The sequence below is a fragment of the Podarcis liolepis genome (assembly GCF_965112155.1).
Source record: "Podarcis liolepis genome assembly, chromosome: 15".
NCBI lineage: Eukaryota > Metazoa > Chordata > Lepidosauria > Squamata > Lacertidae > Podarcis > Podarcis liolepis.
The window spans coordinates 15,703,002-15,719,752 of NC_139566.1; the positions used below are offsets into that span (position 1 = coordinate 15,703,002).

The 16,751-nt window shown below is 46.7% G+C and overlaps 1 protein-coding gene across 1 annotated transcript; it reads left to right on the forward strand.

Moving 5' to 3' along the window:
• Positions 1–178: 178 nt before the first annotated feature.
• On the forward strand, positions 179–15,515 carry LOC310694644 (solute carrier family 22 member 6-A-like). The gene is made up of 10 exons (XM_083477948.1): positions 179–623; positions 4,197–4,300; positions 7,063–7,217; positions 8,215–8,383; positions 9,102–9,225; positions 9,933–10,048; positions 10,929–11,143; positions 12,195–12,303; positions 13,459–13,662; positions 14,630–15,515. Exons 1-10 carry the CDS (start codon positions 240–242, stop codon positions 14,718–14,720), a joined length of 1,671 nt encoding a protein of 556 aa, XP_083334074.1. The 5' UTR covers positions 179–239; the 3' UTR covers positions 14,721–15,515.
• The last annotated feature ends 1,236 nt before the right edge of the window (positions 15,516–16,751 follow it).

Below are 16,751 nucleotides of genomic sequence, written 5' to 3' on the forward strand. Positions count from 1 at the left end.
GTTTATCTCGTGATCCAAGGAGATAAATTCCAACGCACCTCCGAAGGAGGCCAGGAACCTCTGGTCTTGGCAAGGTTTTATGGCAACCTCCAAGAGCCATCTTAGTGGCCAACGGGTGTCTAGTCCCATTGCTGTGTTGATTGCCAGGCATCCGGTTTTGGTTGCCGGTGATTGGTAGACTTGTCATAAACTGATAACTGCATCTTAAACCACAGCACTGTGCTCTCCAGCCAGGCGCAATGGGTTTTGCCGAGCTCCTGGAACACGTTGGCAGCATGGGACGCTTCCAGATCATCCATGTGGTCTTGTTGTCCCTCCCCATTTTCATGATGGCCAGTCACATGATCCTGCAGAACTTCACTGCCGGTACCCCAGGCCACCACTGCTTGGTCCACCACCCCAATGGCACTTCCGGGAACCAAAGCCTGGAAGCAGAGGATCTCCTCAAGGTCTCCATCCCCATGGATGAGAAAGGGCAGCCCGAGCAATGTCGCCGCTTCATCCACCACCAGGGGCAGCTCTTGAATGCCACCATAGCGAACTGGACCGAGATGGACACGGAGACATGCAAGGATGGGTGGGTGTACGACAAGACGGTCTTCCCAAGCACCATCGTCACTGAGGTGAGGACCAGCGTTGCTCAGGGCCAGGCTGCTGAGTTGGTGGGTGTTGTTCTAAGTCAGGGATGAGCAGCCTTTTCTCCATCCAAGGGCCACGCTTCCTTTGAGGCGATCCCTTTGGGGCCGCATGGTGGTAATGGGCAAGGCCACCGAAAGAGGTGGGGCCAGATTCAGAAGTGGGAGGTGCTACCAGGCTGCAGCTCATTTGGTAGAGCATGAGATTCTTAATCTCAAGGTTGTGGGTTCGATTCCCACCTTGGGCAAAAGATTCCTGCATTGCAGGAGATTGGACTAGATAATTCTTGTGGTTAGGGCTGGGAGATATATCGCTATATCATCCAAAACCAATGTGAAGTGATATCAGCTTCATAATTTTTGACCCGGCAGTTTATCACATATCATGATATGTGTGTGTGTGCCCTGCAAAAATCACAATGTGGGGGAAACTGTGAAGTCAGCCAATGCTTTTCTCGATTCCTGCAGCCCCTGTTATCTCTGCCGGCTCAGCTCTCCCCTGCCTCCTGCCAGGAGGCAGAGAGTCACAAGGGCAGGCGCTGGCAAAAGCACGATTCAGGAAAAAACATGAATCCAGCCAATGCCTCTCCATAGCTCCATGCTTACTTCAGACATCGTGATCTATCGGTATATCACGATGTTTAGCTGGTGATATGACACAATGTTGAAAACCAGATATCGCCCAGCCTTGCTTGTGGTCCCTTCCAACTCTACAGTTCTAGGATTCTATCCCCTCTTCTCTTTTCCTACCATCCTGCTCTTTCTGTGGCCCCCTCTTCTGTCTTCCCCTTTCTGAAGTCCTCTTCTCTTTGTATCTTCCTCCCATCCAGCAGGATGCCCTGAGAGGGACAGATTGTGCTTGCCATCTTTCCAATCAGCCACAGAGAGGGCTTTTGGCACTTAAGATTCCGGACTGACAAAAGAAAGTCCTTCTTCGCACAGTGCATAGTTGGAACTATGGAATCCGCCGCGCCCCCCACAAGAATTGGTGGTGGCCACCAACTTGGATGGATTGAAAAGAGGTTTAGAAAAATTCATGGAGGTAACAGCTGTCAGGGGCTAGCAACTATGATGGCTATGCTCTGCCTCCATACTCAGAGGTGGTATGCTTCTCCTGGATAGCTCAGCTGGTAGAGCGTTGGGCTCATAATCTCAGGGTCATGGGTTTGAGCCCCACGTTGGGCAAAAGACTCCTGCATTGCAGGGCTTTGGACAAGATGACACTTGTGGTTCCTTCCAACTCTACAATTCTATGATTCTACCAGTTGCCGGAAATTGCAAGAGCAGAGGGTGTTGCTGTTGCTCTCAGGGCTTCCCAGGGGCAGCTAGTTAGCCACTGTGAGAACTGGATTAGATGGGACCCCTTTGGCCTGATCCAGCAGCTCAAGCTCCTATTGTGCTCTTACGTTCTTAGATCAAGGGCTGCAGGAATTTAGGCAGGTTGCCTGTTCCTTTACTAAGCACACCAAGAGGCATTTTGAGGTCAGGGCTTGCGTGTATCGTGGACTGCTGAAGTTTGCATCACACACCAGCACAGAGTAGGGTCCCAGGTAGGTGCAGAATTTAGCTTTCTTGAGATCTCAATTGGCAGGCATATGTCTACCCACCATGCCTGTGGTAGGCAAGCTAGAAGCACCTCATGTTGTATAGTCACAAGTCTAAGGAGATCCCTACTGGATTGGAGCAGGCTTCAGAAGGTAATAATAATAATAATAATAAATTTATACCCCACCATCTGGCTGGGTTTCCTCAGCCACTTTGGGAGGCTTCCAGCACAGCATGAGGACAAAAGTCCTTCCCTTTTTTTATATATAAGATATTTATTGAAGGTTTTAAACAATAAAATCACCAAACATATAAAATACCATCACCAAGATATAACAAACAAAGATAAAAAGAAAAAAGCAAAAAGATAAACATACAATGAATGAATTTATTATTTCGGTCACAGACCAGTTCCAGTTCACATACAATATCAAGGAAGTCATAAAAAACGATAGGGATACATTTGAATTTGCAATTAGGTATAACAGGGACAATACAGATATAGCAACAGTTAAAAAATATATAAATTAAAACTTGGTCATTAACATATAACCTAAAATTATCATTTAAAACCTTAATCATTATGATAGTACAGCTTGTTCCCTAAGTTTTATGGCAATCACACAGAATTTGGCTACCCTTAATGTAATCTCAGGTTCCTTGTCCTCTACCAGGGATTTTAGACATTGAAGTTCAGATTCATTTGGGTATTTTTGTATAGCAGGGGTAATAAATACTGAGTGTATATCCCCATAGAAATGGCAGCGTAACAAGGCATGAGAGACAGTTTCTACCTATATCAAGCCACAGGGGCAGACTCGTTCCACGTATGATTTACCCTCAAATCTGCCCTGCAATAAGGCAGATGGCAGCACGTTGAATCTAGCGAGGGGAAATGACCGTCTGCATTTAGGTGTTTGTAATTTTGACAAATAATTTGCTGGGGTAAATACCTGATCCCTCCCTGCACATTTGGTAATTAATGGTAGACACCTCTTGTTCATGGGGACTCCATTTAGCTGCCCTATAATCATAGAACCATAGAGTTGGAAGGGACCTCTAAGGGCCAACTTGTCCAACCCCCTGCAATGCAGGAATTGCAGCTAAAGAATCTCTGAGAGATGGCCACCCAACCTCTGCTTAAAAACCTTGCAAGGAAGGAGAGCCCACCACCTCCTGAGGGTGTCTGTTCTGCTGTCAAACTGCTCTTATTGTCAGAAAGCTCCTCCTGATGTTGAGTCGGAACCTCCTTTCTTGTAACTTGAATCCATTGGTTCAGATCCTTACCCTCCAGAGCAGGAGAAAACGAGCTTGCTCCATCTTCCCTAGTTCAATGTTGTGGCTAGACGCCACAACATCAGAGCGTCAAAGGAGCGCACTAGATCATCTAGTCCGGCATCTTTCTTCTCACGGTGGCCAATCGGACTCCTGGAGGAAACCCAGAAGCAGGGCTTGAAGTCACTAGCCTTTGTGGTCTATTTTTTTTTTTAAGATATTTATTAAAGTTTTTAAAGTATAACAGTAAAAATGAAAAATAAAAAGAAACATACAAAATAAAAACAGTTAAAAAAACACACATTGATTTTCCATAACATATCTTCCTTACACTTATTTCCCCGGACCTCCTCGTACCTCCCTTTTTTGTATTCCACTTCAGTTTGTTAGTTCAGCAAATCCTTACCATTAAGCTTTTACCCTTTTGTAAACCTTTTTTCCTATCTCTTAAAGCATTACAGCTGGAAACCACTTAGTTTCTATCCAACATCCTTCTAGCATTCATTAATTTTACAATATTTCTGTAAATAGTCTTTAAATTTCTTCCAGTCTTCTGGAAGATGAAGGTGATTGATTACATGGAATTGGCAGAAATGACTGGCAGAATTCGAGACCAGGGAGAAGAGTCGGTGAAAGTAGCCTTTGTGGTCTAACTAAGGAGGGAAGAGATTCAGCACCACCCAGGGCTTTATGAATCGTTTTGTTTTCTCTTCTCTGCCGCCCCCTCCCGCCCTGTTGCAGTGGGACCTGGTGTGCTCTGCGCGAGCTTTGAAGCAGATGGCTCAGTCCATCTACATGGCTGGCGTGCTGGTGGGAGGAATTGTCTATGGAGGCCTCTCAGACAGGTGAGGAGAGCCAGCAAATTGTTTGTTTTCATTCATTTATGTTACTTCAATGGTTCTCCCACCTTCCTTCCAACATGGAAGCCAAGGTGATGTGTTTAAGTTTCCCAGGTGTTCGTCCAAGCAAACACGCCAGATCCAGACCAGCTCAGCTTCAGCAAAGTGATGACCTGATGTGCCCTTAGGCCATATTCTGGGCCTACTGGAATTCTCTAGAGATTCTGAGATGCTGAGAAATGTCTATGGAGCATGTACAAAGTGCTGTTCTGCAATTGACAGAGCAGCCTTAGCTTGCTTGTTAACAACATACTTTAGAGGCGACTGCAGTAGTACGCAGAGAGAGTATATAAATTGTTTAAATGGCTATAAATAAATGCCTTCACAGAGCTACACTAGTATTGCATTGAAGATATGCCTGTTATTTGTTTTATTTTGTTTTTATGGTGTTTTATTGGCTTTATATTATGCATTTCTCTCTCTTTTTTGCACTTCTAGGGTATCCTAAGGTTGTATCCAATGTTAGTGCTGCTCAGAGTAGACTCACAGAAATTAAAGGGCATGACTAATGTAAGGCTGTTGCTTTCAATGGGCCTACCCTGAGTAGGTACAGCCTTTGATGTTTAGTGGTCTCAACATTTTGTAAAATCATCATCATTATCACCACATAATTAAATTTTGCACACATCTGAAATGTGGCAGCATTTTCAAAGCCAACTTTTAGAATTTCAGCCACTGTTGGTGATGGTTTTCGAAACTCACCTGTGAAGGATGCTTAAATTGCAGGATTCCATAATGCTTTTGATGCCTCCTAGAAATTGTTTCTGCTTAGACAAGCCTATCCAGATAGCACAAAGTTGACATGTATTTTAACATGTATCAAATTAATTATTGTGCTTTTAAACTTTTTTTTTAAAGTTATCTTGTTTTAAACTCCGAATTTTATTGATAATGTATATTTTATTTAATGCATACAAATCCCATTTTACACACACACAATTTAAGGGCTCTGTGGAAGGACACATGCATTCCATTGCTGAAGCTTCCAGGTTCAATGCTGGGCACCCACAGTTCAAGGAAAATATAGGAAGCCATTGATCCATCTTGCTCAGTACTGTATACACTGACAGGCAGCAACTGTCCTCAAATAGTAGGCAGTGGGAAAGACCCTTTCCTGCCTGAGTTCCCAGAGAACCAGGATAGCTACTGCCAACCAGAGCAGACAACACCAGGCCAGACAGAGAAGCAGCCTGTCCTGCTGTGAGGGAGGTCAGAGGTGGAGCATTTGCTCTACATGTGCCCAGTTCTGGGGGAGCTTGAGGCCCACAGGCGAAATCAAGGCAAAGGTAGCACCTTGGACACACCAGGCACAATGTCCTCCAGCTGCAGATACAGCAGATTGTTGAGTTTTCTTTGGAGGGTGTGCTCTGTGAGATGTAATTGACCCAATAGCAACACATTAGCGGTGACTGTCCACTCATCAGCTTAAATTTTTTTTTTGCTGATTAATTTATAACACATCAAAACCAATTTAATATTAATTTAATACAACCCCCCCAAAAAAAACTGGTTTCCCACTCTCTCAGATATATTCCAATTCATCCACTTTTACACGCTGCACAGATTTGTCTCTAATTAATATCAATTTCTCTTTTTCTGCAAATTCCTCATCCTCATCCTTCGTCTGTCCCTCTACCACCTTCCCCAATAGTCGCCACACTGTTGCTGTCTGGAGGCGAACTTTTATGCTATAGCACAAAAAAGCGGGACAAATAAAATAAATAAATAAATAAAATGGAGTGTTTGTGGTATGAGGAGAAGAAGAAGAAGAGTTTGGATTTGATATCCCGCTTTATCACTACCCGAAGGAGTCTCAAAGCGGCTAACATTCTCCTTTCCCTTCCTCCCCCACAACAAACACTCTGTGAGATGAGTGGGGCTGAGAGACTTCAAAGAAGTGTGACTGGCCCAAGGTCACCCAGCAGCTGCATGTGGAGGAGCGGAGACGCGAACCCGGTTCCCCAGATTACGAGTCTACCGCTCTTAACCACTACACCACACTGGCTCTCAGTGAGATGGCTGGCATGTGTGCCTGAACTCTGATAACGACTCTTTGCTTGCCTAGACAGAGTCTAGAGAAACATGTGTGTGCATGTGAGCCTACAAGTACCAAGGTCAACTGTGCATCCATTATTGCTCCCGGTTTTGCTTCTGGTCACACACACCAAATGACAAGTTGCCCCTGGATGGTTGCCTTGGGGAAAATGTGGCCCTCCAGCCAAAAAAGGGCTAGACAGACATAGCCTTTGATGCTGTCTAAGGGACCTTCCAGGGACACGGGTGGCGCTGTGGGTTAAACCACAGAGCCTAGGACTTGCCGATCAGAAGGTTGGCGGTTCGAATCCCCGCGACGGGGTGAGCTCCCGTTGCTCAGTCCCAGCTCCTGCCAACCTAGCAGTTCAAAAGCACACAGTGCAAGTAGATAAATAGGTACTGCTTTGGCGGAGAGGTAAACGGTGTTTCCGGGCACTGCTCTGGTTCGCCAGAAGCGGTTTAGTCATGCTGGCCACATGACCCGGAAGCTGTACGCCGGCTCCCTCGGCCAATAAAGTGAGATGAGCGTCACAACCCCAGAGTCATCCGTGACTGGGCCAAACGGTCAGGGGCCCCTTTACCTTTAAGGGACCTTCCAATGTCCCTACCAGGAGTTGCTTCTCAAAAGTCTCTCTCTTTCTTCCTCTCTTCTCCCTTCCTCTGCTACCTCGCAGGTTTGGACGGCGGCTGATTCTCATCTGGTCCTGCCTGCAACTGGCTGTCACAGGGACGGCCTCCGCCTTCTCCCCCACCTTCAGTGCCTACTGCACCCTTCGCTTCCTGACAGGGATGGCCTACTCTGGCACTGTCCTCAATATCTTCTCTCTGTGTGAGTTGGATTCCCCTCCCCTTCCCGTTTACACCCACTCCTCACTTTAAGCCAGAAATGTGGCCCTTCAGTTCTCTCTGCCTGGCCCGCAGGACTCTCCCCAGGCTATGTTCCTCACTGATCCTGCCTGCCCCCCACCCCCTGTAAATGTTTTGGCCTGTCTGGAACATGTCCTCGAACTCTGATAAGGCTTCTTGCTTGCCTGGATAGAGAGGGGTGTGAGCGAGCAAATCGTGTGTGTAGAAACTAGGCTGCTGTAGAAAGGTAAGATTTGCCTTTTTCTGGCTGTGTCTGCTTTTGCTTCTGGCCCCACTCACCACTGGCATGTGGCTGCAGGAGGTTATTATTTATCATTTTCAATTTATTAAATTTATATACCGCCCTTTGTCAAAAGATCTCAGGATGGTTCACAGAATAGGAAAGGTTGCCCAGAAGGAAATGCGTACCTGTCAACTGCCCTGGAAAAACTGGGACATCCTGGGGGTTTTTCCTGTGAGAGCATGGCAGCCATTTTATTATGTGAGCTGCCCTGAGACCTCCAGGTATAGGGTGGTATATAAATTCAAATAAAATTAAGAAGAAGAAGAAGAAGAAGAAGAAGAAGAAGAAGAAGAAGAAGCAGCAGCAGCTTGCTCTCTTGTGAGCCAAGATCTCACCCCGAAAAAAGCATTTCCCCCCCATCACATGACCCAGAAGATGGTGTCTAGATTTTGGCCACGTCATATTGGAGGGTATGGAAACATGACCCTCATGCCAAAAAGTGGGGTGGGGGACTGACTCAGGATAAATGAGTGTGGCTGCAGAGGTAATAGTCTGAGGTGAGTCCCAAAGGCTAGGTAGAGGGGCCTGGAGGGCCACATTTGGCCCCTGGGGACTGAGATTATCTTTCCTTGAGGTACATGAAGTGAATAGCAACACCACAATTCAGTAAGGTGTCACCTGGAGGGGGCAGACTGCCTCCCACAGCTTCCGTTTCTCTCCCTGCTCCCCCCGCCAGGTGTGGAATGGACGCCAACGAGGACCCGGCCCTTGCTGTCAACCTACAACGGCTTGGCCTACACGGTTGGACAGATGATCCTGGCAGGGTTGGCCTACCTCATCCCAGAGTGGCGCTGGCTGCAGCTGGCTGTCTCCTTGCCCTATTTCCTCTTCTTCATCTACTCCTGGTAATGTCTTTGCGTAGCTGTGGTTTTAGGGTGGAGAAGGGAAGGAGAAAACCTGTCAAGTTGGGTTCCTCTCAGTTTCTCATTGTCCTCCCCCCCCCTCCCAGTCTTTGGTTCACATCCGTCTGCAATCTCTACAATAAAGATTCCGCAGCATTTTAGTATGAATTTCTCCTGACATAGGCAAAATTATATACAAATATGCCTATCTTGATTAAAAAAACAAACAACCACACACAGATTCCTCTTAGCTCTTTATTTGGGTACCTGAGAAAGAGAAGTCTCTGACCTTATGAGAGCCACAGAGTCCTCTGCCGACACGCAGAATTCAAAAGATTTTTAATGCATAGTCCCATCATATGAAATATAATGTTCACTTCCTCAAAATGAAGCAGAAGGTGCAAGGAAAAGTTCTCAAAAATAAACCGTCTATATGGCAGCACTTTCCTGTTCTGGCAGTTTGTGGTCACAGGTGAAAGCAGGAATTTCACACTTTTTTTTTATAGCTAGCTGTCAGCTTCACCCTCCTTCTCATTTTCGAACTAGGACAGAGTCCATATCTCCAATCTAACTGATTTCTCTGATACCTAAAAGGCACATTTTCCCATAGCCATGACGCCTCGCCTAAATGTCCCTCAGTCTGGAGGGGCCTTTGTTGACTCTGGAATGTGTACCTCATCTTTATTTTCCTTACTTCACTGTCTTTCACCCAACCCAACAGGTGGTTTTCTGAATCAGCCCGCTGGCTGGTGTTGGTCGGGAAGCCAGAGCAGGCTGTGAAGGAACTGAAGAGGGCAGCCAGGATGAACGGGAAGCCTGAAGCCAGTGACAAGCTAAATGTCGAGGTGAAATTGGGAGGACGGACACAAACACACACCAACTAACTTGTTCATGTATTACATTTGTAGCTGACCTTTCCTCTAAGGAAACCAAGGCTGTGTACACAATTCTCTCCAAAATTCTATCCCCACAATAACCTTGAGTGGTAGACCTGTCTGAGATAAGGATGGGGAAGAAATTTGGCTGGGTTTGCATTTTGATTGGAACTGACCTGATTTGCACTGTTTGCAAATAAATTTCCCATTAAATAATGCTTTTTTGCAAACTATTTTCACTAATGTGTGCATTTCTATGGACACCTTATGCATTTTTTGTACAAATTACTTGTCTGGAGAAGCCAATTGCAATATTTGGAGGTGTAAAATTCAAAGGAAGGCAATGTTTTTGCTCACGTATTGTTTCAGAAAATGTGAATCAGGTAGATTTGCCTTTAAATGAGAACGGAATCAAATGCAAGTGTTCTTATCTGCAAAATAGATTTGGCTAACAGTACTCTTAGTGCAGGCAAAGAGAGGAAATGGCCAACTATTTCATTCTGGCAAGAGAGATTCAAGAGCCCATAGTGGTTTCTATCTTCTTGCTATACCTTCAAACCTTCCAGCTTTGATACTTATAAAAACTGGGAGTGGGGAGAAGCAAAACCTCAGTTCCCCTTCCAGATATTTCTTGCTTGTGCCCAGTAGCCAGAGAATTCTTTTTTCCTCCCTGCCAGCTCTTGAGATCCAACATGAAGGAAGAAATGGCATCCCTGAAATCCAGCTATACCATTGTGGACTTGGTGCGGACTCCAACCATGCGCAGGATCTCTTGCTGCCTCTGCTTTGTGTGGTGAGTTCTGACAGGAGAGATGTCCATGCGCTGTGCAATTACACAATTACTGGAGTCTCCCTTTGCTGTGCAGTTTCTAGTAGTGTAAAACCACACTGAAAGGCTCCAGCCCTCAAATCATGAAATTACATTGAATGGCAGTGGCAGGGGTAGAATTCTCAAAACCTGCACCCACCCACTGTCAGTACCATGAAATGTGGTTGTTAGTTAACAGTTGCAGATATAGGCAAAGTGGGACTTGAAAGAAAATGCTGGAGGGTGGAGCATTCTTGGCTCATCATTCCAGCTAGCCATGCCCTTCTGTACGTTACCAAAGTGATAGCCAAAATTTCACCCTCCAAGTGTTGTTAGACTCCAGCTTCCACCAGGCTTCTAGCTAGCATAGCCAACGACAACAAGGATCATTAGGATGAGAATGGTGATTATGAATTCTTAAATTTGTATACCACCCTATAACCACAGGTCTCAGGGCGGTTACAACATAAAATCGCAATATAGAAACACAAAATACATAACAAAAACAACCAAATAACACCCACACACCACACACATTTTAAAAGAGCATTGGATGTCAATCAGCTAAAGGCCTGGTTAAAGAGGAACGTTTTCGCCAGGCACCTAATGGTGTATAATGAAGGTGCCAGCTGAACCTCCCTGGGGGAGCATTTCACAAAGGGGGAGCCACTGCAAAAAAGGCCTGTTCTTGTGTTGCCGCTCCCAGACCTCTCATGGAGGAGGCACACAAAGAAGGGCCTCGGAAGATGATCTCAGGTTCCGGGCAGGTTCATATGCAGAGAGGCAGTGCTTGAGGTATTTGATGTGGGGTTGGACTAAATGACCCTTGAGTTCTCTTCCAGTTCTCTCATTCTTCCACCCCCAGGTTCTCCACCAGTTTTGCCTATTATGGGCTGGTCATGGACCTCCAGCACTTTGGCGTCAACATCTACTTGATCCAGCTGGTTTTTGGGGCGGTTGACTTCCCAGCCAAGTTTATCTCGGTCCTCACCATCAGTTACATTGGGCGCCGGTTCACCCAAGCTGCCACACTCGTCCTTGCAGGACTGACCATCCTGGCTAACATCTTTGTTCCCCAAGGTCAGAGAGGAGGTTCTTCTTCTGCCTAGAGGTGTGGGTGGTGCTAAGAATTATCTGAGCACACCACATCAAGCCAATTGGCAATGGATGGTGTGGAATGGAGAAGTGCTGTGTTATCCTGGAGATGGAACAACGGGGGTCTCTTCTGGGCTTGAAGTTGCACATTGTGTGAACCTTCAGGACCTCAGACAGTTCCCCGTGGAGAAGGGTAGATTTAGAATGGATACAGAAAAGGAATCGAGGCAACCCAGCGTGTAGCTCCAGCAAGGATCTGGAGTCAATTGAGGGCTGATGTTAGGGGTTGGGGAGCCTATTCACCCGGAAGGCTGCATTCTTCTCTGGGCAGCATTCCGGGGGCCACATTTGCAGAGCCAGAGACAAAAGTGGGTCAGAAGCAACAGGAAGCTACCTTACACCAAGTCAGATCATTGCTCCATCTATGTCAACACTGACTACACTGAGCAGCAGTGGCTCTTCAAGGTTTCAACCTTTCCCAGTCCTACCTGGGGATGCCATTAGGGATTGAACCTGGGACCTTCTACATGCAAGGCAGATGCTCTACCACTGAGCTGCAGCCCCAAAGTGGAGGCAGAGCAACAGATCTGACCCTTACCATTTCACAATAGGTGGCATTCCAGCCACACAGAAGCTGGGAGTTTCCACACATACACATGTCTAACAACCAGGTAAGCAGGAGACATTAGGTGGTAGGCAACTCATTCTTCATCCAGAGTAGGCCCATGAATTTCACTGAGTCTGCTCTGCATAAAAATTAGTTGACGACCACCCATGATCCCAGTTCCAGGGCATAGAGAGGACTGGAAGGCCTCATTCAGCCTGCACGATGGAGGCCTGTAGCTCCATGCCAGAGTGCAGGCAGTCGCAGGTTCAATCCCTCACATCTCCACATAGGTCCAGGGAAGACTGCACGAAGAGCTGCTGCCTCCCAGCGTAGCTTCTGTCACAGAGAAGAGTGCAAGGCTTCATTCCAGGAAATGGGCCAGTGGAGAACCCTTAATGTATCACCAAGCTTTCCCTTCCTTTCCCCCAGATATGCCCACCACACGGGCTGCCTTGGCTGTCTTCGGGAAGGGGTGTTTGGCTGCCGCATTCAACTGCATCTATTTGTACACTGGAGAACTTTATCCAACGGTGCTCCGGTAAGTGAGGAGAATAGGTGTGTGAGAGAGACACGTCTTCTAGGGGGCTGCTGAAGAATAGATTGGCCTCAAAAAGCAGGGGACACCTGTGGCCTGGGGGTGTGGCCCTTTCACATCCCTTGCTCACCTCCTCCTCTTCAGTGCTACCCTTTTCCTCTAGGGGTGAGGACGCTTTTTCAGACCAGGGGCCACATTCCCTTCTGGAAAATATTCTGGGGGCCACATGCCAGTGGTGGGTGGAGCCAGAGGTAAAAGTGGGCGGAGCAATGAATGTGATCCCCACCCCACTTTTGCATGGTAGGTGAACTTCTACACACACAACTTTCTCTGCCAGGCAAGCCAGGGGCATTAGCAGAGTCCAAGGACACATTCCAGCCAGGCAAAGGCACTCAGGATGTGAAGCCAGGCCAGTGAGGGGGTGGTCTGGGGAGATGGTCACAATTAGCCTCTGGGGCAGAAGCCCCCCCCCCTTGCACTAAACTAGAATGGGAGGTTTTGAGGTGCAAGAGCTCACTGTAGCCAAACACTTCACAAGAGTCCAAAAATTCCGTCTGTTATTATTATGCACACACCCAACAGCAGCAGTTACCCAATTTGTTAGGATCAGTGATGGCCGCAATCCTATGCCTAGTTTTGCAGGTGCAAGCTCCACTAACCTCAATAGTACTTTCTTCTGACTGCATGCTTTGAAATACAAGGAGCTTTCACCAAAGACCGACAACCAGCGGAAGTGCAGCCTTTAGCTTTTAAGTAGAAATGCAAGTAATCTTGCAGAGAAGCACCACCATTTCAAGTGCTAGCATGAAGCAGGAACCCCATCAAAGAAAAGGGCAGCCAGCCTCTGTTTGGTTCCTTGCTTCATTTGCTGACTTCCTCTATGGCTAAACTGTAATAAGCAAAGTTGAAGGCCTCTTTATCACTGCGTTCGGGTAGATGACAACATCACACCTGCTCTGAAGGTTAAAAAAAGGCTGATAACTACCCCCTGTCGAGGGGGAGGGAGGACTGAGCCTTTATTCTGCTGTGTACCTTGAAGGGTGTGGGTTTTCCAGTTCCTGTTACAGGGAGTGGGGCTGCATTTACTGTGCCTCCTTTGCGGATGCCGGATGGGTCCACTAAGCTGTGTGGACAATACTTTTGCTTCTTGACTTGCAGGCAGACTGGCATGGGTCTAGGCAACACCTTGTCTCGCTTGGGTGGCATATCAGCCCCCCTGGTGAAGATATCCGGTGAGTACTTCCCTTACCTGCCGCACCTGATCTACGGTACTGCCCCCGTGGTGTCTGGGATCGCTGCCATCTTCCTGCCAGAAACCCGCAATGCCTCGCTGCCAGAAACAATCGAACAAGTTGAGAACAGGTGAGCATTGAAGCTGTCAGGACACTTCCCAACATTCCTCATAGGAGGAAGGGAAGCTGCCTTATCTTCTTCTTTGGCGATCACTCGTAGCTGAGTAAGATTGTCTTCCATGAACATGGTCTTAATGGTGTGTCCATAGGTGACTTTGGAGGCCAATTCTGGACCCACACATCGTTCCACAGTGGGGACATAGGTTTCTGGGTGGGAGTTGATCACGGTGAAGGTTTGCCAAACATGCCTTCCTCTTAGCACATTTCTCCCTTTTGTGCTGAGTTCAAGCATCTTCCAAGTCCACGGCACCTTTGGTAAAGGCTGTTCTCCAGCTGGAGCGCTCACAGGCCAGTGTTTCCCAATTGTCTGTGTTTATACGTACTACGTTTTTTTAGATTTGCCTTGAGACAGTCTTTAAACCTCTTTTGTTGAGCCACCAGCATTATGCTTTCCATTTTTAAGTTCAGAATAGTTGCTTTGGAAGACAATAATCAGGCATCTGAACAACTTGACCAGTCCAACAAAGTTGATGTTGAAGAATTGCTTTGATACTGGTGATGTTTGCTTCTTCCAGTACATTGGTATCCAGTACATTAGGAAAGACATATCACTGTCTTTCCAAGTGATATGTAAATTTTTTTGGAGACACTGTTGATGAAATCTTTCAAGTTGGAGATGGTGTTTATAAGTGGTCCATGTTTCACAAGCATACAGTAAGGTTGGTGGCGCAAGCATTTTGGTTTACGAAAGGGGTGCATGGGTTGCCAGTTGTGAAATACATTGGCATTATTTTCAGCTCTTACTCCACTGGATGCTCTACCACTGAGCTGTGGACCTTACACACACACACAGCACCCCCCACTTATGGGTTTGCCCCATTTGTTCTACAAAGTGCTGTCAGTTGCACAGGCATACATTATATCATTATTGGGGGGGAGTAGCAAACTGTATTTCATGGACCTTCTGTCTTGTTCAGATCTCAGGGCCAGAAGGACCCAAAGCAGCAACAGCAAATGGAGGCCCTTCTCGACGCCACCAAGCCTGAAACCACAAAGGATGCTGTTTAAGGAGAGGAGAGAATGGCTTGTGGACTGACTTTGGGGGGTGTTCAGTTCTTGCTGCTTGAGGTTAAGCTTACCCTTTGGAAAAAGGCTGACGTGCTCCATGCTCTGTGTTCAGAAAGACAGACTGGATGGCATCACTCAAGGGGACAAAAAATCTGGACTTCCTGTAATGGGTGGATTTGATGGTATTTGGACTCTGATGCTGTTTGGCTTGCATTCTTGACCTGCTTTCCTCCAGGCTGATGAAACTTCATTTCTAAAATGTGAGGTGGAATACAGGAAGCTGCTTCTTACCAAGCCAGATCCTACTAGGTCAGTACTGTCTACACCAGCCTTTGCCAACTGGACACCTCCAGATGTTTGGGACTCCAACTCCCATCAGCACAGCTAATGACCAGGGGCAATGGGTGATTCAGAGTCCAAAACATTGGGGGGGGGTGACCCAGGCTGGTGAAGGCTGACCTACGCTGAAGAACAGTAGAGCTACGGGGCTTCCTCCCACCCTCAGCCTTAACAGGAGATGCTGAAGAGAGCTAGCAGAGGAAATGAATATCGTTTGCATTTTAATGAGATGGTGGCTGTAGTGTATTCAGTGGCCAGGGAAATGCAAGGTGTGGGACGAAGAGATGATTTACTGGAAGACATATAACTGCCATGTGAGCAAATTGGGATGAATGCAGGACCTTGTATAACCTCCCTGCGGACAAATAATAACGAATGTGCAATAATCTAAGGTCTGCTTAAGCTTTGTGCAGGCAAGTCGGGATAAATCCTGAATAAACATATTGTCTGAAGGAACCCCATTGTCCAGTCTTTTTTTAAAAAAGCAACAACAACAACAACAAAACCCAACACAATTTTTATTGGTTTTTAAACAAATACAAACACAATAACCACGAAACATTTACCCAGCAGTACATCTAAGGGTGCTTATTTTTTCCTATTGTCTTTCTTCACTGAACATTCATCCTGTTTTGATTTGCATTCACACGTCTTCCTGTTCATCATTCAGTCCATCCCACATGTTCCAGCACATTTCCCCATTGCTTTCCTCACTGTAAAAAGTCTCACTGTTTTCTTCTTGTTGCTGTCAATGGATTTGTTGTGCTTCAACTGTGCAAACCTGGACTTGTCCAGTATGCACTTGAATCCGTCCTCCAAAACAGTGAGCCCAATCCTGCCTTCCACCTCTTTCCACCTGGGCCTCTCCTCCCACCTGGAAGTTGCTTCCTCCACATTCATTTTCTTCTCTCCCATGATCTGCTTGTCCTTCATGAAGCCCTGGAACAAATAAGAACACAGTTCAGCTTAGTCTCTGGCCCTGTTGCTCTTGGCCGGTGGTTTGGAGACTACAGAGACGGAAATGCAATGCAAGGGGAAAAAAGGCTCAGTGGGGTTTTTTTCTAAAGGCTCCAAGGCACTTCACACAGATCGGTTAACACCCTTCCTTCCTCCCCCCTCTGCCTTCCCTTTGTTTTCTTGCGCTCTTGCGTTATGGAACAGCAGGGCTCTCTTACACAGCCATGTGACTGAGGCTGCGAGTGTCTCAGTGGGGACTCCATTGCTTGCTTACCAACCAACTTTAAGAGATCCAAAAGTGAGATGCTCAGGCTCCCCCATCTCTTATCTGAAGCCCGTGCTGCCCAGTCACTGCTCATGAGAAGGGGCGGAGGCGGTGGCATCTTTGCATGGTGGGAATGCCATGCAGGGGCAAATGAGATCAGTGGGGTGGAAAATCCCATCTGCCAATTTCAATTTCTCCCAGTTTCTCCTCCCCCCCCCCCACTCTTAAGCTCGGTTCTCAACATTTCTAAACAGTTTGTGAATTGTTTTTTTAAAGTCCTCCTAAACAGTTCATCAACATTGCAGTGCAATCTTTTCCTCATATACAAATCTTTGTCAAGCAATTTCCCCTAATACAATGCCTTTTGGTATGTTACTTTCACTAATGTATACAGTGGTGCCTCGGGTTGCAGGTGCTTCAGGTTACAGACTCCGCTAACTCAGAAATAGTACCTTGGATTAAGAACTTTG

Excerpts from the sequence above, each read along its gene's own strand:
- LOC310694644 (XM_083477948.1), top strand. The coding sequence starts at position 240 with ATGGGTTTTGCCGAGCTCCTGGAACACGTTGGCAGCATGGGACGCTTC. Across the intron at positions 9,226-9,932 it reads GTGACAAGCTAAATGTCGAG|CTCTTGAGATCCAACATGAA; the intron begins GTGAAATTGGGA and ends CCTCCCTGCCAG. Across the intron at positions 13,663-14,629 it reads ATCGAACAAGTTGAGAACAG|ATCTCAGGGCCAGAAGGACC; the intron begins GTGAGCATTGAA and ends TGTCTTGTTCAG.